The 25369-nt window shown below is 37.7% G+C and overlaps 1 protein-coding gene across 3 annotated transcripts in view; it reads right to left on the reverse strand.

Annotated features, from left to right (window-relative positions):
- The window catches only part of LOC149072114 (clotting factor G beta subunit-like), a 43228-nt gene extending 33507 nt beyond the window's left edge, over window positions 1-9721 (reverse strand). For 2 of the 3 annotated variants that reach the window (XM_089246989.1, XM_089246988.1), the window contains exon 1: window positions 9537-9721. In XM_089246989.1, the coding sequence (XP_089103115.1) occupies window positions 9537-9566 (30 nt within the window). In that variant the 5' untranslated portion in view covers window positions 9567-9721. Of the gene's footprint in view, window positions 1-6837; window positions 6982-9536 lie in introns of those variants that run through there. The other variant, XM_089246990.1, reaches the window with a different exon arrangement.
- Window positions 9722-25369: the final 15648 nt, after the last annotated feature.

Raw genomic sequence — 25369 nt, forward strand, 5'->3', positions numbered from 1 at the left:
AACGAAAAGAGTTTCACGCAGGTAACGCTAACACTCTTCCTTCGGCCGCAACTTCAGTGTTTGTCAAGATGGCGACTGCACCATAGAAATCGTTTTGTGTTCTAAGCTTCGTGAAGTGTGAGTCCATAACAACTGTTAATCGTGCTTTTCGTCGACAATGCCCTGTTTTTGAACTTCCTACCGCTCAGAGCATTAGGAGATGGTATAAACAATTCCGAAGCACGGGTTGTCTGTGTAAAGGGAAATCCCCTGGCCGTTTCCCGATTGTCAGGCGATTTAAACGACGGCTTGACGTCATTCTACGGCGCGCATGCACATGCTTTTCTTCGCATTTTTCTCAAAAACTATGGGTCGTACAGGTACAGTTGTTTGGGCATTTTTTCATGTACTCCAAGCGGGAATCTGACTGTGCAGAGTTTGGGTGGTCTTGATGGGATAACCTGTACACGTGAGAAAATATAATACAGGGTGTTTCAAAAAGAATCATCCAATTTAAAAAAAAAAAAAACATAACCATCAAGCTTTTAATCCGTTTTGTTCGAATAATGTATAGGCAGAAAGAGGAAAGTCTCGAGTCTCACGCAGTTGCCGACAGATAGTGAGCGCTAACGCTCTTCCTTCGGCCGTCACTTCAGCGTTTCTCAAGATAGCGACTGCACAACAGAAATCGTTTTGTCTTCTAAACTTCGCGAAGTGTGAGTCTGTAAAAACTTTTCATCGTGCTTTTTGTCAACAATATCCTGGTGTTGATCTTCCTATCGCTCAGAGTATTAGGCGATGGTGGTAACGATTCCGAGAAACGGAATGTCTGTGTCAATCCCCTGGCCGTCCCCGCATGTCTGACGAAAATGTGTATCGTATCCGGCAAAGTTTCGCACGAAAGCCACAGAATTTCTCTCGGAGTGGATGCAAACATGCTCGCAAAAGTTTGGGACGAACGTGACTACAATGTAGACATATGCCGTGCATCCCAAGGTGGGCATATTGTGAGCACCTCTAATTTGGTGTGTAAAAAAACTTTATGATTAGCCATGTAATATAAAATTAATCTTAAGTGTCTATGTTCAATATTTTTTGTATTATACGCATTTCAAATCGTGTGATTCGTTTTGAAACACCCTGTATATATGCTGTTACGAGGGAATATTTCACTTGCTTTCATGACTTAGTGGTAGAGCACTCGTCCGGGGCTCTAGTCCCCGTGAGGGCAGAGATGGATTTTCCTTTTCTAAACATCAATATCTCTTCATGCAGCCAGTTTTCGTATATATTGTATTAATTTTCAATAGTTACGTTAATTCATTTAGAATACTAATAGACTGTGTTCATTAGTATTCATTATGAACCTGTAATGTATCAACCAGTATGGGTCTCTAGAACCCTTGGCTGATTCTTTGTCTCATCTTGTATTTTATGTAACAAAACTGAATTGAAAGAAAAGGGGAAAGAAGGGAAAGAAAAAGAGAAGAGAAAAAAAAAAGAAAAAAAAGGTTTAATATACTTTTTTAAAAAATCTGACCTTCACTATAATTTCAACTTTTTTTCTGAAAAAGTGCAGTAGGCCTACTCATCCAAGTTTTCAAGAAAGAATATTTAGCTCTACTTGTGGGTTTACGGAAAATTCGCCGCCAACAATTCAGCGAAGGATTGAGCAAGTGAGTGAGCGATTGAGTTACTGAGTCAGTGAGCGAGAGATTGAGGGAGTGAGTGATTGTGTAAGCAAGCAAGCTACTGAGTCCATGAGCGAGTGAGTGAGAGAGTGAGTGAGCTACTGAGTGGATGAGTGATCTAGTGAGTAAGTGAATGATCTAGTGAATAAGTGAGTGACCCAGTGAGTAAGTGAATGATCTAGTGAGTGACCCAGTGAGTGAGTGAATGATCTAGTGAGTGACCCAGTGAGTAAGTGAATGATCTAGTGAGTGATCCAGTGAGTAAGTGAATGATCTAGTGAGTGATCCAGTGAGTAGGTGAGTGAGTGACCCAGTGAGTAAGTGAATGATCTAGTGAGTGATCCAGTGAGTAAGTGAATGATCTAGTGAGTGATCCAGTGAGTAAGTGAATGATCTAGTGAGTGATCCAGTGAGTAGGTGAGTGAGTGACCCAGTGAATAAGTGAGTGAGTGATCTTAAAGATATGGCGGAAAGTTTTAATAATGACTTTATTAAATAAAAATTGAGGTGATACGGAAGAAATTACAAATTGCTGTTGCACTAGAGAATATATTCAATAATTCCATTTACTCTATATTTCACTCAGAATCTTGTGATGAAACGTTAAAAGGAATAATAACAGATAAATAAAAGATAATAAAGTAAGTGGATACGCGATGAATTAACTCCCTAATACTTAAAATCATCTCCTGTTATCACTTTAATAACCTGTTATCACTATAAAAAACATTGTTGATCATCAGTAAGCAATGGATTATTTTTTCACTAACTAGCTGTTACCAGCGAGCGACTTCATTGGTGTGGATTCTGCAATCTCAGATTTACTCAGCGATGATTCCTCCTATACCACTTTAACACCTCATGATCCCCATGGGTGATGAACTTCCAGAAATCCCGTTTTAGTGCATGTCTACATCTATATACTGCATATAAAATAACATGTCCTGACTGATTCATCATCGCCGAGCCGCTGAAGCTGTAAAAATCAAATTTTGTGAATAGTTTTGTTTCACGACGTGAACTGACTAAAAAGGTTTTTTCCATATTCGACTCCTAAGGGGTTCATGGGGGGGTTCAATAATGAAGGGGTCATACGTTGGAATCACGCCGAGTGGAAACCGCTGAAGCTATAAATATACCATTAGGTCGATATTGTAATGTAGAACAATCGGATTTTTTAATCGTTTGTGACACTACTAGGTTAAAACTAACTAATTCGCTGGTCACTCGCTCAATCACTTAATCACTGGTGACTCGCGCAATCACTTAATCACTGGTCACTCGCTCAATCACTTAATCACTGGTCACTCGCTCAATCACTGGTCACTCGCTCAATCACTTAATCACTGGTCACTCGCTCAATCACTTAATCACTGGTCACTCACTCAATCACTTAATCACTGGTCACTCATTCAATCACTTAATCACTCATTCATTCACTAGGTCACTCACATACTCACTAGGTCACTCACTCACGTACTCACTCACTCACTCACATACTCACTAGGTCACTCACTCACGTACTCCCTCGGTCACTCACTCACATACTCACTAGGTCACTCACTCACTCCTCTCTCACTTACTCAGTAACTCAATCGCTCACTCACTCCCTCCCTAACTGACTCTCATCGAACAGAAATTCACATCTGAAGTTTTCCTAGCGGTGAATTGCATGGCGGTGAATTTTCCTAGCGGTGAATTGCATGGCGGTGAATTTTCCTAGCGGTGAATTGTTGGTCGGTGAATTTTCAGGCGGTGAATTGTTGTCGGTGAATTTTCCGGACACGCTACTGGTGTTTTTGTAAATTTACGTCCTCTAGGTTTCAAGATATGGGGATTTTTTGTTTGTCCTTAATTTTTATTTCCACAACCTTAGACGATTGGATATTGCAGTCCCATTTACTGATCAGTCTAAATTCGCGTTGCAGTAGGAAAGTCGAAGGATTTTCATGTGTAAAAATGCTGAAACATCGATAAACATAGTCCAGGGCATCTCATTTTCTGATTGTGGTTCCCTTTTATGAGCTGGAATTCGTTTTGGTGGACACACATGCTGATCTCCATTTCTTCCTCAGCACAAGCAAAAGTACTGGTCTTCGATACCGAATTTCGATATTTAGGTTTGATTTTTAAAAGCCAAAAAAACTGCGGCTGCATTCATATACAGCGTGCATAAGTGGCAACCATAGACTAAAGATATATACTATTATTACTCTATGGTGGTAACAGTACGGACTGCAAATTACTGACAAATCGTTGACCCTAGAGGCATTCAAACAGAAAAGTGGGGGGGGGGGAACAGCATATATGCCGGTAAAACGTGTTTTATCTATCCATTTATCTTGTTTTTCCCACCTTTTCTCCGTTTTTTTGAATTCAAATATCTCAGTTGGATTATATATCTTGTACTTACAAGAAAGGGTGAAAAGGTAAAAGTTTCGAAAAAATTACCGCTAATTTTACTAATTTAAATATGCACAAAAATATAAAAATATCCGGTGGAGTTATTATGGGTCAATCAAAAAAAATTCAAATATTAATATTTTGAACGCCAATAGAGGCCAAGAATGAATTTAAAAATCCCGCAACCCTGAAGTCTCAGAGGACATCATTTAAACAACACAAGATTAAAAGACAGACTGAGAAGTAGAGAAACAACTAGAGTTTCTAGGAAAAAAAGCTAGGGAAAAGACATTTTTATAGATAATCGCCAAGAAGCTTGAGAGATGATGAGTAGAAAACTGTTGTCATTTTTAATCATTTTTTGTAGCTTTCATAATTGCATTCCGTCGCTAATTTTTGTTTTTTTAATGTGTTTCTGGGTGAGATGAATATACTTTTCAGGAATGCACTTTAGGACCCTTTCCTTGTTATAACTTTTTTTTTTTTTTTTGGCCTCAGGAAAAACAGGACAACATTTCAATTGGGTTTTTGAGCACAGGGTATCTGTATAAAAAGTTATCTTTTTTATTTTAATAACTGTATAACCCCTTGCAACATGAATGACTTTTCTGAGGGCACCGCGTTATTTGGATACTTTTTCCAATTGGAAGTATGTCTCTAGGATCAACGGTTCGTCAGTAATTTGCGGTGCGTGCGGTTTTTGCTATGCACCCTGTATAATTTCATAAAAATCATTAGGGCTGAACAGTGGACCACTATACAAACAAGGGGCATCTACTGAAAATCTATGAATGTCATGATTAGAATAAAGTATGAACGGTAAAATACGCAGTCTAAACATGCACTTTCTTCCTTGAATTAGGAAGTAAGCAAGATCTTAAGTATACAGGTGCATGGGGAAGTCTGTTTATCCTGGAATAACTTGTGAACTGTTTATCTTAGAAGCATATTTCTAATTAGAAAGTATCCAAATAACGTGTAGAATTCAGATATATTATTATATCGCAAGGAGTTCTATAGTTATTAAAATAAAAACTACTTCTTAATTTGGTCATCCTGTACTAAAAACCCCAATTAGAGAGAGATACATACAGACTGTTGCTATCCTGTCTCATCTGAACGCAACAAAAAAAATCCATGCGTTTAAGTGCAGTATTCGCTGAGATATTTGAATTTGAAAAATCCCTAAAAATAAAGGAAAGAACCCAAGAAGTACACTGGCGTACAAGCTCATTCTACGCTTCATGTGCTGTTCTTTCCCTCATTTTCAGCAATTTTCGAATTCGAATACCTCTGTGAATATTGCACTTTTGTTGGAACATGGAACTTTTTTGTTGGGCTCAGAAAGGACAGAGCAAAAACTTTCCAATTCGATTTTTTAGACAGGATGACAAAATAAAAAGTTTCTTTTTTTTATTTTAACAACTGTACAATCTTTTGCAATATAAATAACGTATCTGAGGTTTACACGTTAATTGGATACTTTTTCAAATACTTTCCTGTGCACAGTTTATACAGAAAAGTCAAATGTAACTCCTAAAGAAACGTTTCGAAAGTAAATATGCTGACCTGTACTAGTATGCTATCCTTGAAGTAATTTATAATCAATAATATTAACGAAAAAATGTTTTATTCTTAGAATGTAACAAATATAGGCGAATTTTATACTTTTCGAGATTGTCTTTCGGAATGTTATAAAATGCCTAAGCAATGAAACGAATATTTGATATTTTCCCTGAATTCTCAAGATTTCTACAGAATACGTGTGAATAAAGTCTATAACATGTAGTTTTATTATTATCGGTTATTATAATAAAACCCATTCTAAGTTGTCTTTTTATGAAGGTTATTGTTTTTTATTTTCAAATGCATACATATCCTGTCATACGCTCATTTCAATAGCCCTCACTTTAACACGGCTTTATAGTTTCAAAAATGTTTTCTTTCTTCGCTGAGTGTGACAAAATATAAATGAAACATGGTTTTTTTATTCATTTGTTGAGTTATTTATCATTGTTGCATTTTACTTCTGTCGTGTCAACCGTAAACTTCATAACAATGAGCACATTGCGATGACCTAAATCAGTTATCATCAATACACGCACCTCATATTTTGTCTTTTTTTTTCCCGATTTCATCCACACAATAAATTTTTACATAGTAAATTTTTGCATTTTCGTCCATTAAATGTCGAATAAAAAAATATGTTACCCGAAAGAAATGAAGAACATAAATTTCAAATTAATAAAAACTGAAATAAATTTAATTATTGTCTCATTTGAATCACCTTTCATATTCACGATTTTGATTTATTTTAGTGAGGACATCGTTCGAAATCGATTTTGCGTCGGAATAAGCTAGTCTCGAAAAACAAACCACGTGCTATGATTTTACGGTATGTTGTATGCAAAGCGGTTTTGACATTAAGGCGAAAAATATTTAATTTGATATATTTATTCTAAAGTTTTCAATGAACCGATCATGGCATAGAACCTACAGTAAATCCTTAATTGTCCATCATCAGGATTTAGTTTTCAATAGAAAACAGCCACGTTCATACTTCCCAAATTTTGAAATGTTCAAATGGACAAAAATTTATTTTTTTATTCTATGAACATCTCGACTCTGAGGTTACTCATTATATAAAATTATGTGTATACCGTACATAATTTCCAGGAGACTTTAATGTCATGTTTTTAAAATCTTCAAGAGAGAAGGAAATGTTAAATGTTTTTTCTACGTTGAAGAAAAAAAACCAACTCACCATGATGTCATTCAAAAATCCACTGTCATCATGCAAAGGTATTATTTCGAACACAAGTTTTCTTGTCAATGCAATGAATGTATATGAGCATTATGAAGGCGTGAATTTGAACCCCTAACCAAAAACACCGCTAGAGAAAAAATTATTTACAACATTATTTTTATTACAACTGTTATTTACTACCTTATGAGATCATTCGAATAGTCATACAAAAAATGCTTCCGCGGAGGCATTTCATCCATTCACTGAACTAGTTTTAGATACGAATCCAATCAGCATTTGAATGCGACGTGATACATCGTGTGCAAAAAACGACGCGGGCATCATTGTGCACGCACAATATCAAAAATACATGGTTTTTTTTTTGCGTGACAACTTTTCTGATATATATCAACTACCTCCGAATACTATACTTATCCTCATCTATCACTAAAATCCCTCATTTTATATATATATGAGTTGACCTACTCTCTATACCCATTGCTGATACCCATAACTAGATGGCCGTGACTCTTTTTTTGACGCGCTCTGGTGTAATGCGATCCACAAATTGCATGTGTGACAGAACTATAAATAAAGAAAGTTATTGCATTTTGAGTTTTGAAAATAAAACCATACTTAGGATTAAATAATCAGAAAAATACTGATAAACGAGTTTTATTTATTTAGTTGTATGTATTATTGCTGTGTATATGTATTTCATTTTAAGGCCCGCACATATGGAAACCCGAACGAAATAAGAATGGGCGAGTTTCGTCAAGCAGAAATCGATCATAGAGATCACACCCATCTTGCTTCACCAAGTAAAAGGAGGTCTGCACTGCTTACACGGGTTCAGAAAAGAAATTTATTCAATAAACTACGCCAATGGTTTCAAACTGGAGCAATGTGGTCTCTAAACCCTTTAAGCGACATTAACGAGATATCCCGCCTCCTTAAAAGCCTCCTATTTTAACAAGCCCATACATTTTGTGAAGTTGATTTCTCAATGGAAAACTTCTCCCTATACCTCTTAGTTTGCACCTACTGAAAATCTAAAGAAAGCCTACTTCATTAACAAAGATATAGCATTTTGAGGGGGGGTGGGGGTTAACTGATTTCTGCTGTGCCGCTTAAAGAGATAAGTAGAATATGTTGGGAAAAGAAGTGTGACTACTTTTAAAATCCATTAGAACGATCAATAGATCCAACACAAGAGAAAAGCAGACTGTTATCTAACTAGGGATTAAAGAGATCCACTTTATTTATAAAAACAAATTTAATGCTATAAATTTTTTGAGAAGTAAACTTAGTGAGTAGAAAATATTTTACTCTTGGATGATAACTTGGGGGCGCTGATTGAAAAGGGGGCATCAGAAAAAATACGGTTCAAAGGGGACATGAGCGAAAAAAGGGTTAAGGAACATTGACTCTGCGATGTTTTAGTTCGATCAAGAAAAAAATCGTTGAACAAAAGCTTACAAGTTTCTCTGTTCGTACATTAAAAATAAAATCTATGAGCAAAAACACACAATGTATGAGCAATGAACACACCACAACATTCGTGAAGTTTCAATGATCATTTAGTCATTTTTGCCGCACCACAGTCATTTTCTGCAGATTAGAACAAATTAGAACGGGACGTACAGTTTGCTGATTTTGAACAGCAGCATTCGACACTTTTTCATATCTGGAAGATAGGTGGTAATACTTCCTACAGCAGATGTATGTTCTGTGGTCTTGTCGCCGTTTTTTTATTGTAAGTTTGAGTCAAATTTTGCATCAAAAACGGTATCTTATCAAGTTTGGTAGCAAAGGCAGTGGCCTATAGATATTTCAATATAAGTCAGCAGTAGAATGAAAAACATTTTCTACAACATCCTGACATTTTTTTCTAGGGGATGGGGTGTTATTACTTTTGGTGTCAATGAATGATTGAAAAGAAATTTGTCCGTGAAATTTTAAGAAAAGTAGAATTTTAACTATCGATATCTCGACAATTTTTTCTTCAAATGTTAAGGAATATTTTTTTATATTTTTGTGGAGCAAATTTTTTACTGATATTTATTGACGTTTTTTTTTTTTACCTCTTATGAAATTGGAAAAGCTATATTTTACGTGGGGGGCGGGGGGGATGAATACCATTTTAATTTAACGCATCAAATTTGAATAAGGTATTCGTAAGACAAGCAGCACCTGAGTGAGCATTTCGATGGACATACAAGCAATTGCCCTAACATCGGTGAAATCCACACACCTGCGAAAAAAAATCTACCCGATATTTAACATGATAAATCAAGGGGAACAGTATATAACAGGGTGTCGGTACAAAATTTAGTAACTTCGAACCCACTCGTAACGTTTATGCAAACTATAGTCTACTATTATTATGATTACTATACTTTCAGAAATGACTTCATCGTTTATGAAGTAGCTATCGTATCGTATAAAAAAAAAAGTTCAATCAATATCAAGCCCACGCACACAAATACGAAAAACACATACAGTATAACAATGGACAGCAGAATGCTTTTCAATAAAGTAACTTCTCAAGTGTAAATCGAATGAATCCTGATATGGATGCATCTAAGATATAGATTCGCTCTTGAGGCTTTCAGAATATACCCTTTTCTTCTTCGATATAATATTTAACTGGAATAAAAAAAATAGCAACCCCCTTTAGTACGAATAAAATCCTTGAAGAATGCATTCACACTCACCAGCAACTGGTCGGAAGCTTTCGATTTCATGTCTATGAAGATAAATCCATGTCCACTTCCTCTTAAAGCAAAAGGAATCCGTTTTAAAGACACTCGATGTTTAACCGCAAAGTCGCGGAGTACGTCTGTTAAACATCAGAGCTTTGCCCCTTTGACCATTGTTAATTGGGCGATGACTAAATATCTGTGTGTGTCTACACTTCCCTTCTTCATGTGGGAGGGGTGACAGATTCTATAAAGTAATCTTCGCATTCGTGACCTATTTGTGGACTTGGACGACCCAGAACTCTGTCCATGGTGAACTGACGGTTACGCTTGGAATAATCCCTATTGTGAAAATAAAAACGCATCCTCTTTTCTGCGACAATAAGCATTTGCAACAACGTTCGTGAGTGTGGATGAAATGCCGTTTTCTCAACTCGATGACAGATTTATGCGTACCATTTAGTATAACTTTTACCCTCGTTTGAATCGAAACAGGAAGTTTCTCTTGCCATCCACATAGTTATGCAAAAAAGCTCAAGTTGCAACAACATTCGCAGTCAGTCAACTTTCACATGCGTGTCCAATGTATGGAAAACAGCAGGAAATGCACAGTATGCGAAGTCGAAAATTAGTTCTTATTTGGGCATTCCCGAATGGTTAATAACAAATCGAGATAATTATATTTATACGCTAAAATTATTGTAGCTTAATAATTAATGTTGTTTATTTTTCCTGTATGTGCACGATAAAATTTCCTTGATTATGAAATAAAAAATTTTCGATAGCCCTCATCGGAAAAAGATTACATCGTCATGATTATGATTCATCATAATCCTTTTGAATCATCTGTATCATTTGTATCAAAATCCTACCTAGAAAGAAGTTCTTTACAAAAATGTACAAGGCTTCATCAATATCTAAAGTATATGTTAGAGGCTGTTGACCAGAGATTTTTTTGACTGTCGGTTTAAAATTACGTTTTGCTTTAAGTCATAAATGAATTGATTTTTTACTGATCATCATGTTTAATTAGCATTACGTGAGTTTATTTTTTAGCTCATCGAACGTGACCATAACCTTGTGAGTCTTCAGAAATCTTGCCATAATTACGACGATGTTGACTTGTTGACTTTGTTATGCAAATGGTGACCCTAAAACATAGCATCGAAGTTCCCAAAATATAACACGTTCTACAAGCTGTAAAACTCTTTTATTTACATATTTACACGCACGTACACAATCGTAGTTTTTGACTGTATTACTCAAGGTTGCATGAAAAATGATCCAGTACACGCCATTCCCGTCAAAATGATAATGCATCGCGCCTGAATTCCAATGTCCATTTTTGTAAGAGCGGCGAGAGCCATAATAGTTTTTATGGCAACAAAATCGGATCCATTGGCCTAATTCGCGATTTAAGTAAAAATATAATCTTCGCGTTTCATTTCTCATTTAATGAAGAAAAGACTGACATCTTTTCATTGTAACAAGAAGATCAAGATCATACGAGAGCAAAGCAGAAAATGTTATTTTAACCTTGTCATTTTCATTCTGCATATTGTTTCATTGTAAAGAAAAGGATTTCGTTCTAAAAGCGGAACAAAAGAAACAAAATATCTATTTTTTTATTTCTTTCAGAAAACTACAGTTAACGGGATTCAGTTACGCGCTGATGGGAAACAGGTCACTTCCCCTTGGACGATAAGACAACACTTTGTCTTTTCCTACCACTCGCCACTCCAATTTCATGGATCCTTACCATCACTCGATTTGTACTTTTTACGCCGGAATGCATTTATCGGACAACGTGTAAAAGCGGCAACTTTTTGCTTCATTTTGTCCCACCGTGATCACTTTATTGTCCTCTGATGAACTAATTCTAGAAGTATTGCAAAGGGCTTTTTGTAACCGGGATTAAAACGCAGACTCATTGAACCTGTTGACGGTTCATCAACAACTCCGCTACGAAGAAACAACGAAACTTTTGGAACTTTATGCAGTCGACGCCGCTTATTAAATTCACGGATTATGTTGTCATTCGGATATTACTATCCCTTTTCCAAAGAACGGAACTGACCAACATCATAACATGGGAAAAATTCGTTTTTCGAAATCGGGACTTTGGATAATGTTGTCTTTTTTCCGTTGAAATTTGTTTTGCGCATTCCGAAGCTATGGTTTATCCAAAATTTTTTCCTCCCGAGTTATCATTATAAGTCTGCAAGACTATGTAGGAGGCTAAAAGGTGGTCTCTCCTCTCTTCCTTGTTGACAAACATTTCCGTTTTCCGTAATCGGTTCGTAGTATTCACTGTGATTCATCTGAATGTACAACTGCTTTTGCAATCGACTTCTTATAGTGAAGACAAATGTATGATAAAAAATAAAGACCTTCCCTTCAGTTCTTCGTCAGTTTCTTTCAGTTGACCAGATTCGAATTTCTTTTTTCTGCGAAGAATTCTCAAGAAATCTATGAAACGTATTGTATATTCAAAAATGTAGTTAATGATGTACATTAGGCAGTTTCATTCCAACGCTTCACTATGTCTGAATGAAAAAAAAATCCATTATTTTAGCTTAAAGTGGACAAAGTCCCGTTTTAGAATTTAAAAAAACTGAACAACTAGACATTTATGTAAGAGAGAGAGAGTAGATAACTTTCCCAAATAATACTCAAAAAATCACCAACGAATGAGGCAAATACAAGGAAATACAAAAACTCCTAATGCATTTCGACACGCTATGTGGATGTCATGATGAAACATCACGCTGACCGAGTATCTCACTTGGATTGATTACCAAATCTTCAATCTCGGTTGCTCGGCGAAACGAAAAATACAAAACTCTAAGTCAAACGTCGGGACCAGAATAAAGCGTGCATGTAAGTCGTTTGCAACATCCTGATGTTGGAATACCGGGCAATGAGAATGCAGACACCGCAGCTCGAACAGCATCTAATATTGACAAAAACCTTTTGGTATCTGCCAGTGACCACTTCTCAATCCTCCGAGAAGTGATGCAACGCCGCTGGCAGAATCATTGGAATAACCAGATAAATAACAAACTACATGTCATAAAGCCCACACTTGGCCATTGGCATTCGAGCTGTAGGACCAACAGAAAGGAGGAAGTGCTGCTTCCCCGGTTACGCATAGGACACAGTCGACTCCATAGGCGGAGATGGACTTGGAAATCTGGAGGGGGCACGGTCATTATTGCTGGGGGGAAGGCATGATGATGATGATGTCAGCTCATATATACATATATACATTAGATCAGTCGACTCCACCTTTGACGCTGGGGGGCAATGCCCCCCACGCCCCTCCCCCCCCCGTATCTCCGCTCATGGTCGCCTCTCGCAATCATATTTGTTATTACGAGAGAGTCAACCAGAGTGCCCACATTGTCAAAGTCCATTGACCATTGCTCATGCTTTTACTTGTTCACATCGTCATCATTTTACGACCGCTTTTGATCAGTCATCTTTCACTTCTTGACATTTTAAATTCATTAAAGCCATTGGTTTTTATAACAAATTATAGTTTTTTACAATCCATGTCATTGTTTTACGTTTCACGTTGCTTTTTATCATGCGCAGATTTATTTTTTTTGCATTACAAAAAAAGACAATTTTTCTTATTTTTTATATAATCATTTGTTTTGGCGCAGTTTGACCAGACTGGTCCTTGCGCCAGTAAATACCGAAATCCAATCCAATCCAACATCCTGATTGGCTGCTTGCAAAATGGAGCTATCCGATTGGTCTATTCGAATTATAATTCCCACTTCTAATGGATTTAAGCCATGGCACTGCGATCGGTGGTGTTGATTTGTTGTCGTTTACTAATTTATTTTTCAAGGCCCGAATATATGTGCCTTCGTAGAAGTCTAAATCGGCCGTGGACTTTATTTTGTGAAAACATTTCGCCTCCTGTAATTTGAATCTTGGCCCTCTTGTCAGCAGTGAGCGGAGATGGGTTTTTCACATTCTTGATTTTTAACACAGCGAGCATGCGCATTTAATCTAGTTTTTATGGGTCTCCTTGTGTGTACTATGTAACCAAGCGGCCAATCACCACATGGAATATAATAAATGTCCCATTGTTTATTCTGTGGTATAGCATCTTTAGGGGGTTTAAAGTTTGTTTTAGTAGGCACATCTATGGTTGTTAGGTTAAACTTTTTGAGAATCGGTTTGATGTTGAGTGAGACTATTGGATCGTAGGGTGGCTACAATTTCATTTTGAGTGTCCTCTCTGTAATATTTTTTAAAGTGATTCCTCTTGCTTTTTTCATGAATTTTCTACCCATTTCGCGAACGATCTTAGTGTTGAACCCCTATCTTTAGCAATTGCTCTCATGGATTCAAGAGTTTACGGTCTAATGCGTTCCGATCTGAGCACATATTAAATACTCTCGCTACATAAGTGCAAAACGCCACAAGTTTCTGTTGCATGGGATGACAAGATTTGGAATGAGGTGACAGTGAGACCGAGAAAGGCTCACGATAGACCGAGGTTTAGAAATGTGATTTCTGTTTAGTTACTAATTCGTCCAAGAAAGATAGTTCATTATTTGTTTCAAATTCAGCTGTGAATTGAACATGGAGTTCTATATCAGGGGTTCTTAACCTTTTTTAGCCGCGACCCAAAATCAACAACAAGATCAGCGTCGCGGCTCCTGGGGTTATTTATTTTTCGAAATTTTTCGTAAAACCAGTGGTGCAATAAGTGCATTTCTAACAGGACTGAGTTTGTACGACTCATCTAGGAAGTCGTTGGAAAATTTAATAAGTACTAAAAAAATTATCACTTTTACCGGTGATCATACACAATATCCAAGCGTCGCGTCGTTGATAAATCGTACTGTATGATATACAATACACGATAATTCATACGAAGCACAGATGACTGGATAATAAGCGAAGGTAATTGGAGAGAAAAGTCACATTCCTCTGTGGGGAATCGAACCATCAACATCGTACTAGCCGGGTGCGTACTCTACCATTAAGCTACAGAGGACAGGCGTTTTCTTTCCTATGTGTTCTGCAGCATTTTCCTAGCAGATTTTCCAACTTGCAACTCTATGGTCTCTTCCTTGCATTTTTTTGTGTTCGGTCTTTAAAACTTATTCTTAGCTTACGTACAAATAAGCATTTAAGACTTAAGGTGAAAGGGATTTATATTTTTTGCTTCCTCTAAATACACTTATTAGCTGGAAAAAAATCTGAATATGATGATTATCAGCAGCAGAGAAAATTATCTGATTTGTCCATCCCTTCGTTTAACTAACGCTTGCCTCGGCCCAGGCACTTTTTCGTAAAATTGATAACGACAAGACGACGGACGGTGAGAAAAATCAAGTTTTTAACAATGGTAGTTCAGAATTTGCGTTAAGACCGTGACGTCACTAACGACTTCGTTGTACAACTACTGCAGCGTAATAGACCCCCAGGACTCGCAGCTAGTCTTATCCCGTTGCCGAGAGCTCTTCCAGCTCAGCTTCGTAGCTGAGTCTGGAACAAAGTGTGCGTGCCTAACAGTCTAAGCGTGTATCTACTAGTGTCTGATTTTCAGTCTGATTTTTACCAAATTTTTTTTTTCTGAGCGGTTGTGAACTGAAAGTGTTCTTTGCGAAGTGGTCAATGGGGATCAGGAATAAATTTGTTATATAGTATATAGGAGGTAAAAGAAAAAAAGAAACCAAACTAAAAATGTCTGAAATTATAAAAAGAGAAATAAAAAGGTAGTAAATCCTTCGAGAACATTAAAATATAACATCAGAGACAATCAGACCTAGGTTTTTTCCCCCCTAGATTAAGATATCTCAATATAGGGCCCTATGTGTTCGCCAAGGAATATTTTTCTTCTGAGAAGGGAGTAAGTAGAATATAATTTTTTTAAGAAGCCCAGAAAAAGTTTTTAAAATTCTAGGCCTAGGGTCTTTTAATATATTAAAAAATCTAGGGCCTAACTTAAGATTTTATATACCGGGTGCATAGCAAACAGGGGTATGGCATTTTACTGGCGAACCGTTGATCCTAGAGGTATACTTACAGTTAGAACAAGTTTTCAAATAACGTGTAGCACTCAGATATCTCATTCATGTTCAGGGAGTTGTATACTTATTAAAATAAAAATTAACTTTTCATACAGTCCCCGTGTTCCCCAAAATCTAATTACAAAGTTGTTGCAATGTCTATTCTGATGCCAACAAAAAAAAATTCCATGTTTCTAAGTGCAATATTCACAGAGATATTTTTTAATTCGAAAAACGGTAGAAAGTTGGGAAAAACATCTCAAAAAAAAAATGCGGAAAATTCGTTTTTAAACGCTGTTTTTTTTTGTCAAATTACCTTCGTTTTTCGAATTCGAATATGTCTGTGAATATTTCACTTAGAAACATGAACTTTTTTTGTTGGCATCAGAAGAGACCGGGAAACAACTTTCTAATTAGGTTTTGGGACACACGAGCACTGTATAAAAAAATTGATTTTTTATTTTTATTTTGATAACTACACAACCCCTTGCAACATGAACGATATATCTGAGTACCACACGTTATTTGAAAACTTTTTCTAGCTGCAAGTGCACCTCTAGGATCAACGGTTCACCAGTAAAATGCCATATTCCCTGTTTGCTATGCACCCTGTATATATGCTAAAGAGAATAAAAATTTTCCCTGATATGGTGGGGAAATATTAAACAAGCGTCAATAGCCTTAGTTGAGTAAGCTTATATTGGGAGCAATGGTATTGGAGCCGGGGGTGCTGTAATGCTCGATCTATGTAAGTTGCTATTTAGTAAAATTTCTGGACACATCCATCCTTCGGGAACACTTCGATATCTCTCTGAGAGATGTGAAGTGGGATGTGTCTGGCCCTTCAATGTTCAATGTAGGTGCTCGAGTACCCACGGTAATTTTTATGAAATGGGTCTGAGCGCCCATTGAATTGATTCGGAAATCAAATTTTCTTGAATAAAGTTCAAGAGGAGTTTCTACAAATTCCAAACACTTATGATGCCCCTTATTCGGAGGCCAGTCAACTAGTAGTTAGGATTAAAATTTCCCACAAGGCAGGAGATCTATTTCGATGACTTAGTGCACACATGTGACAAATGGGATTTTGCTGATTTTTCAGGAGAGCATTTTCAAAGTTTAGTGTTGCATAAAGATATATTCATCAGTGAATGCTGAAACTCAGCTTTCCTGTTTACTTATCACTTACAACATTCGTGCATCACAATATCTGAACTATGGCTTCCAACTCAACTTTTTGCACAAAATGTCACTTACCGCATTTGTGCTAAACCACACATTAATTTATTTACATAACCTTATTAATTACATTTATTTAAGAATAATGTGTAACTTGGTATAAATGTGACCCTAAACTATGAGGAGTACCAGGCATATTCTTTCATCTCCTTCATTATGGGATTCCATAGCCACATACAAGCCGTGCATTTCCCCCGGATCAGCAGTCGTTCTCTTTGGTCAGGTTTTTGGCATTTCACCTTTCGTATCGAAGCAGAAATCCAAGGAAGACTAAAATTTTCAAGTAAATATTGTGCTATAATTTTAAAACTCATAAATGAATCATGAAGCGGTAACTGATTTGAGGAGAAGAAATATGTAGGGGTTTAAGGAGGTAAAAATTCCCCTCACAAAATTTATTGAGGGGTTCAGATACACTGATCCCCCAGGTTAAGGAGCCTATGGCCTCAATGCATTTTAGCATTCCTAATTAACAGACATTCCTCGTTAGCGAACAGAATTTTGGTACCATAAGTGTTCGTTATCGATAGGTTAGATTGTGCGTAATAAGAAATAGAATTAAGTGAATTGCGAATTTGATTAGCAGCTATACACCTATTAATTTTGTTCGAGTTTTTCCATCCATATTTTTCCCTCGAAAAAGTAAATAGCTCAAGTTCATTTCGCAATAGTATTTCTGGAAAAAAAAAAAATGACCCTCAAGCGGAAAAGTTTTTATGCATTCTTGGATTAATATTATCTACGTTTTCTCAATATATATATATATGTTACCGGCAAAGTATGAAATCCAGGCATTCTATAGAATGCCTAGGCATTGTATAGAATGCCTGGTCGTTTCAGGCAAAGTATGAAATACCGGTTTTATTCTATACTTTGCCTAGGCATTCTATAGAATGACTAGTCATTCTATAGAATGCCTAAACACAACCCAGGCAAAGTATGAAATATCTTCTTCCAACAAATCTCTTAAGGGGCGGTATAAAATATTACATAAAATTAAAATTTCACAGAATTTTCTTTTTTTCCCGGAAACGTTTCCCTTTCGCTCTCGTGAAAAAGGATCTGTTGAGGGGCGGTATAAAATATTACAATTTCTTCGAATTAAAATTTCGCAGAATTTTCGTCATTTTTTCCCGGAAACGTTTCCCTTTCGCTCTCGTGAAAAAGGATCTGTTGAAGGGCGGTATAAAATATTACAATTTCTTCGAATTAAAATTTCGCAGAATTTTCGTCATTTTTTCCCGGAAACGTTTCCCTTTCGCTCTCGTGAAAAAGGATCTGTTGAAGGGCGGTATAAAATGTTACAATTTCTTCAAATTAAAATTTCGCAGAATTTTCGTCATTTTCTCCCGGAAAAGTTTCCCTTTCGCTCTCGTGAAAAGGGATCTGTTGAGGGGCGGTATAAAATATTACAATTTCTTCGAATTAAAATTTCGCAGAATTTTCGTCATTTTTCCCCGAAAACGTTTCCCTTTCGCTCTCGCGAAAAAGGATCTGTTGAGGTTCGTAATTTTTGCCGAAAACATGCATTAGTAAGCGACGACTTCCATCCTTATTGGTGTATAATCGCACCATTTGATCCACGATGTCGACTCCATATTTAATTTCGTTATTGTAGGCAACTGTTTCTGGGGTCTTTTTCACGTTTTCGTTGATAGTTACATCAGTATGGATTGAACTCAGAACTAGACATTTTTAATTTTTTGTCATCATGATATCAGTTCCAGTTTTGAATACTATCGACGAGTATAGATCCTGTGTTCCTGTTTTTGCAGTTGGAGGTACCTCACGACGGTCTTTTTGAAGGGTCCCAACCAAGCCTGTCCTTTTCAAAATTGCACATAATCTCAGTGATGTAAAATAATCATCTGTTGTTTTGTTTCGACGTTCTCCTAGATAAGGTTTGGCTAATCGAATTACATGTTCATAGACAAGTTGATTTGCTGGTCTGGTGTTATCTGTCCCAATGTAATCGAAACTGATTTTCTGTCCATTCAGAATATATTTGGAATCAACGCAGGCAAGAAGCCAGAATTTTATCCCAAATTTGTCTGGCTTACTTGGGATATACTGTGTAAATGGACATCTTGCTTTTGAGGGTAGAAGTTGTTCGTCCACAGTTAGATTGGGCCCTGTTTTGTAGCAAGTCGCACTGTATTCTATGAATGAAATCCATAGTGAACATGCAAGAGAAAATTGGTCACATCGAATTGCATGAATTTCAAAATTTCTTTGAAACGATATATTGTCATTGTTTGGGGAAAAAATAGAGGACCCCAAATCTCGACGACCACAATGAATTCAGTAGGAAGTTTTTTGCACCTCTTGCATACATAATGGATATCATTGCATCCAGTTCAAGCAAAGAAACTGACCAAGAAGTTTTATTTAGACGACGATGGGCTTCAGCTTCTGTATATGTCGAATCATTTTGTCGCAGAAAATAAGGCGTCACGAACCCAGAACACTTTCATTTATGTTTTTTGAGCGCATAAAATGTGGGGCCTTGATTTTCTCTCAATATATTTTGCGATCCTCGACATCCTAAAGTTGAGGAAGGTTCTATGATTTTCCATATGCTCCCATCTGCTACAGTTTCTTAGATCGTTTCTGTGGCTTCAACGAGTTATAATGAGTCACACCACGGTCATTTTCTGCACACGAGAGCTAATTAGACCGGGACCTACAATTTATTGCCGATTCCGAACGGCAAGCTTGTTTCTAAGCTCATCGAGAGGTTGGTGCACTAACTCCTCAATGAGGGACTTCATGCGGTCAAGTCGCCGTGTCTGTTGTACCCCTGTGCCAGGAAAGTTTTCTGACAAAGACGAACCGGGTATCAAACTCGCGACACCTCTAAACATCCTTTGGTACTTTAGGCGAGTATCTTATCGACCTGGGCTACCGCTCCCGAGAAATAATTTTATATTGATTTAAATCTTCGTCATCAGAACCGCTACTTTCTTCACTACAGTTCGACATAGGGTAGGTCTATGCTCTTCTGCACTTTCATCATAACTGCTTCCAGAGTTTCTCTCATCTAATCTTTGCATCTCCTGGAGTATTTCTTCAATAAATATACGTTTTCTTGTCATTCTAAACCAATGTTTCCCAAAGTGGGCAATATCGCCTCCTGGTGGGCGATAGAAAGGGCCAAGGAGGCGATAGAAGCCACGGGTATAACATGGTTTACGGAAAATTCACCGCCAACAATTCACCGCCGGAAAATTCACCGACAACAATTCACCGCCATGCAATTCACCGCTAGGAAAATTCACCGACTAACAATTCACCGCCATGCTATTCACCACTAGGAAAATTCACCGACCAACAATTCACCGCCATGCAATTCACCGCTAGGAAAATTCACCGCTAGGAAAATTCACCGACCAACAATTCACCGCCATGCAATTCACCACTAGGAAAATTCACCGACCAACAATTCACCGCCATGCAATTCACCGCTAGGAAAATTCACCGACCAACAATTCACCGATATGCAATTCACCGACGACAGTTCGATGCGAGTCAGTTAGCGAGGGAATGAGCGATTGAGTTACTGAGTGAGTGAGTGACCCAGTGAGTGACTGAATGACCGAGTGAGTAAGTGATTCAGTGAGCGAGTGGGTTACTGATTCAATGAGCGAGTAAGTCAGTCCGTGAGTGAGTGAGCGATCTAGTGAGTGAGTGATCTATTGAGTGAGTAAGTGCCATATCCTAAAGATATGGCGGAAAGTTTAAATAATGACTTTATGAGAAAAAATTCAGATGATACGGATTCGGGTTGCGGGATTTTATTCGTTGGTAAAATGAATATTTGCAGTGGCCCTCACAGGGGGATGCCCGATTGGCTTCCGAGTCAGGGGTCTCGTTTCATTTTGGGGGCACTGGATGAATCTCATTCTTTTCTGTCATTTAACATTGTAGAATTTTCAACAGCGGAAGCCCGAGATAAATCCAGTGTCTGGGTGCCCCACTAAATATCTGCGTATTGGGTCCCCGTTACTAGATGTGGGCCCTGGATTTATTCGTTTTAAAATTGATAAAAATTAAAAATTTTCGTGGCCACTCACAGGGGGTATGTCCGACAAGCCTTCAGGTCGGGGCCCCATGGAAAAGTTGACAGGTTTCATTTCGGGTGTCCCTGGATGAATCTCATTGATTTTTGTTGTTTAACATTGTAAAATTTGCAAGACATCGGTAGCCCGAGATAAATAGTCAGTACCCCCACTACAATTCAACGAATTGGAGTTTGGGGACCCCCCATGGGGAAGTTTTCTGGGGTTACTTAATGAATCACATTTGTTTTTTGTTGCTTTATTATTATAAAATTCGCTTCTTCTGTAAGCTGGTGCTTTCACGTGTCCCTTTCCATAGCACGCTGATGAAGTGAAACGAAATAAACAAGATATGTTATGAAGAGAAAAGGGGGGGGGGGGGTTGGCCGCCAAAGGTGGTAGGGGAGCAGAGCCCCCTAGTACTGTATATAAAATACCATGTCCTGACTGATTCATCATCGCCGAGCCAAAACCGCTGAAGCTGTAAATATCAAATTTTGTGAATAGTTTTTTTCACGACGTAAAGACTCACTACTCACTAAGAAATGGTTTTTCCATATTCGACAACCTAAGGGCGTCATAAGAGGGGAGGGGGCGGTCAACGTTGAAATCATGCCGAGCCGAAACAGCTGAAGCTATAAATATGACATTAGATCAATATTGTAATATAGACTCATTGAGAAGGGATTTTTCCAAATTCAACCCCCTAAGTGGGGTTTCAAAAGTTATATGGAGCAATCAGCACTGAGCCGAAGTCGCTTAAGCCATAAATATGAAATTTAGTTAGTATTATATTTTATAATGTACATACACACTAAGACAGGATTTCTGAAAGTTCATCACCCATCGGGGTTATGAGGTGAGAGTAATTTTGAGATTGCAAAAACACACAAGAGCGAAGCCGCGGATAACAACTGGTAATAAAATATAATGCTTACTAAATTTTATATTTATGGCTTCAGGGATTTCGGCTCAGTGATGATTACTCCATATAACCTTTGAACCCCCCCCCCCTTTATTAGGGGGGTTGAATTTTGACATTTGACTTACAGTCTTAGACTTAAAACGAACATTCGATTATGTTGATTTAAATATTCTAACAAATAAAAACACTTCTCAGCAGGCAAATGAGGTAATGTACTATATTGGTTTAAAACATATTACTACAATAAGAAACAAGCTGCCATAATAAATGGTAAAATCAGCACATTTGAAATATAATGAAAAGAGTCCCACAAGGATCGGCCCTTGGGTCATAATTATTTCTAGTTTATATTAATGATTTATGTAAAATTAAGTAGAACGGTAAAATAATTTCATTCGCAGATGACACAAGCCTATATGTTGAAGACGGGGGTGGATTTAGAGCTCGCTATTGGTAGGGGTGATTTTACAAATCTTTAAAAATCTAGTCTAGGCATCGGTGACCACATGTCCTGCATTTTGTCTCGTATTTTCCGTGACAGTTCGGTTTTTCTGTTTTTTCTTCTCCATCCAGACCTTTTGAAAAATGTCACGGTTTTACTCGTTTATAGTCGAAGTTTTCTTGCATTTTTTGTTTAATTTTTTGTTGCAATATTACCATATAGAAGTTCCGAAAATTTCATAAAATATCGCATTTCGTTTGAGGGGAAATCTAAGGAGAGCACCTACATCCAGCAGTGGATTGAAATTGGTTGTTGATGATGCCACACCTATTAAAACCAGTATTTTAAATACAGTTAAACTCGGTTATAACGACATCGAAGATTTCGCGGGATTTCGGCGTTATAACCGAGTCTGGCTGTATTGCTTTCACTTTTAGAATATTGTTCTAGAGCTCTTTTAGTTATTTTCTAACATTTACCGGTGATTATGTATGATCCCCACCTCATATTAGTTCACTACGACGCAGTTCGTTTTGTAGAGGCCATATAATTATGTCCTACTACTGATGCTGGAAAACAAATTAATGAAATAAAGTGAATATAAAGATAAGTTTAATTTTCTCAATCAGCAAAACGGGTAAAAGAAAGCCATAGCCTCATATTGTTTAAAATTATATGCGTGAGTTCAAAAATCGTATGAAATTATCTCGTTTTAAACATCCAATTCTTGGACATAAGGTGGACATAAGTGGACTCTTGGGTGACAAATAAAATTTTCAAAAACTGAAACTCACGGAACCACAGCTTCAAAAAACGATATAAAAAATGACATTCTTTTTGGGCAATGTTAGAGGAGTATTTTAGAAAGATAATTTTCACACAGTTTTCATTACATACATATTTAATTGGTAATTTTCAATCAAAACCTACAATATTTAATTAGTAATATCTGACAAAAATTTCATTCAAAACATACAGTATTTATTTAACAATATTCGACATGATTTCCTTCCTTACATATTTATAATTAAAGGGTTCCAATCTACTAATCTAGAAAAGCAGATAACACGCAAATGTAAGAAAAAACGGGAGAAAAATATTCATTTCTCACAAATATTGATATCATAATTAAAATGATACATTATGAGCTATACCTCTCAAACAGTCTTTAATGTCACATCCTTGATGATACTTATCAACTAAATTCTTTAATCTCTGCGCAGAGTCCCGGTATTTCTTTCTCCTAATCAATGTGATGGTTTTTGTCCACTTACAATTTGCTCCATCCGAACTTCATTCAAACTCTGTTCTCTTTTTATGGCACCGATGAACTTCCATATATCTGGGTGGTGAGCAGATAATTGCTGTTGTAACGCTCGATGCCATCCTTCTATAGAATTGTTGGTAAATCGTTACGCGTTCCTTGAAAGCAGTTCCGAATGTCGATGTCAAAGCGCGACGACCACCAGGACGAAGAGGACGCCCGATCCAAGTGTCTTCAAATCAACACTTCATCATAAATACGTTTTCGGAACAATCGGATTTTTTAATCATTTGTGACACTACTACGTTAAAAACTAACTAACTAACCAATTCACTCACTCCCTCACTCACTTACTGACCATTCACTCGCTCCCTCACTTACCAATTCACTCACTCCATCACTCACTAACCAATTTACTCGCTGGCTCAATCACTGACTCGATCAACCACTTACTCACTCGGTCACTCAGTCACTACTGGGTCACTCACTCACCCGCTCAATCACATACTCACTCGGTCACTCAGTCACTACTGGATTGCTCACTCACCCGCTCAATCACTTACTCACTCGGTCACTCAATCACTTACTTACTCGTCACTCAGTCACTCACTGGGTCACTCGGTCACTCAATCACTTACTTACTCGGTCACTCAGTCACTCACTCACTGGGTCACTCACTCACTCACTCGGTAACTCAATCACTGACTTACTCGGTCACTCAGTCACTCACTGGGTCACTCAATCACTTACTTACTCGGTCACTCAATCACTTACTTACTCGGTCACTCAATCACTTACTTACTCGGTCACTCAATCACTTACTTACTCGGTCACTCAGTCACTCACTCGGTCACTCAGTCACTCACTCACTCGGTCACTCAAACACTGACTCGGTCACTGGATCAATCACTCGGTCACTCAATCACTTACTCTCTCGGTCGCTCAATCACTGACTCACTCGGTCACTCAGTCACTCACTCGGTCACTCAATCACTCGGTCACTCAATCACTTACTCTCTCGGTCGCTCAATCACTGACTCACTCGGTCACTCAGTCACTCACTCGGTCACTCAATCACTTACTTACTCGGTCATTCAGTCACTCACTCGGTCACTCAGTCACTCACTCGGTCACTCAGTCACTCACTGGGTCACTCACTCACTCGGTCACTGGATCAATCACTCGGTCACTCAATCACTTACTCTCTCGGTCGCTCAATCACTGACTCACTCGGTCACTCAGTCACTCACTCAGTAACTCAATCGCTCACTCCCTCGCATTGAACTGTTGTCGGTGAATTGCTAGTCGGTGAATTTTCCTAGCGGTGAATTTTCCTAGTGGTGAATTGCATGGCGGTGAATTGTTGGTCGGTGAATTTTCCTAGCGGTGAATTGTTGGTCGGTGAATTTTCCGGCGGTGAATTGTTGTCGGTGAATTGCTGGCGGTGAATTTTCCGGACACGGTATAACATAGGATCCTATGGGTTCGCTTGAGTTGGGGGGTGATGAGGGAAAAATTTATCTGAAGAAGGGGGCGATGGAACAAAAAGTTTTTGAAACTATGTTCTAAACTGTTTGAAAAGATCACATGCACTCAAATTTTCTACGTCCCAGAATAAACAATTTAATGGATAATATGGCAAGAATGCTTGACAAAAACCAAAAATGACACACCTGCTGACGACACTTGCAGATAAGAATGAGAGGAAAAGAAAGGTCACACACAAGGTCAAATGCAAAAAAGACTTTCAGAAGGATTATAACCTACTTAGAAATCAATTGTGACGACGATAGTAGTATTTACCGCATAATGTGCTAGAATATAATTAAGGGTCACTATGACCCCCTTCGGTCATTCTAGGTATATCCGCTCGTAGCTTCGT

This window comes from Pholcus phalangioides, unplaced genomic scaffold (genome assembly GCF_987345545.1).
Source record: "Pholcus phalangioides strain wild (caught in Gottingen) unplaced genomic scaffold, Ppha-v1.0 ptg000017l_1, whole genome shotgun sequence".
Lineage (NCBI taxonomy): Eukaryota > Metazoa > Arthropoda > Arachnida > Araneae > Pholcidae > Pholcus > Pholcus phalangioides.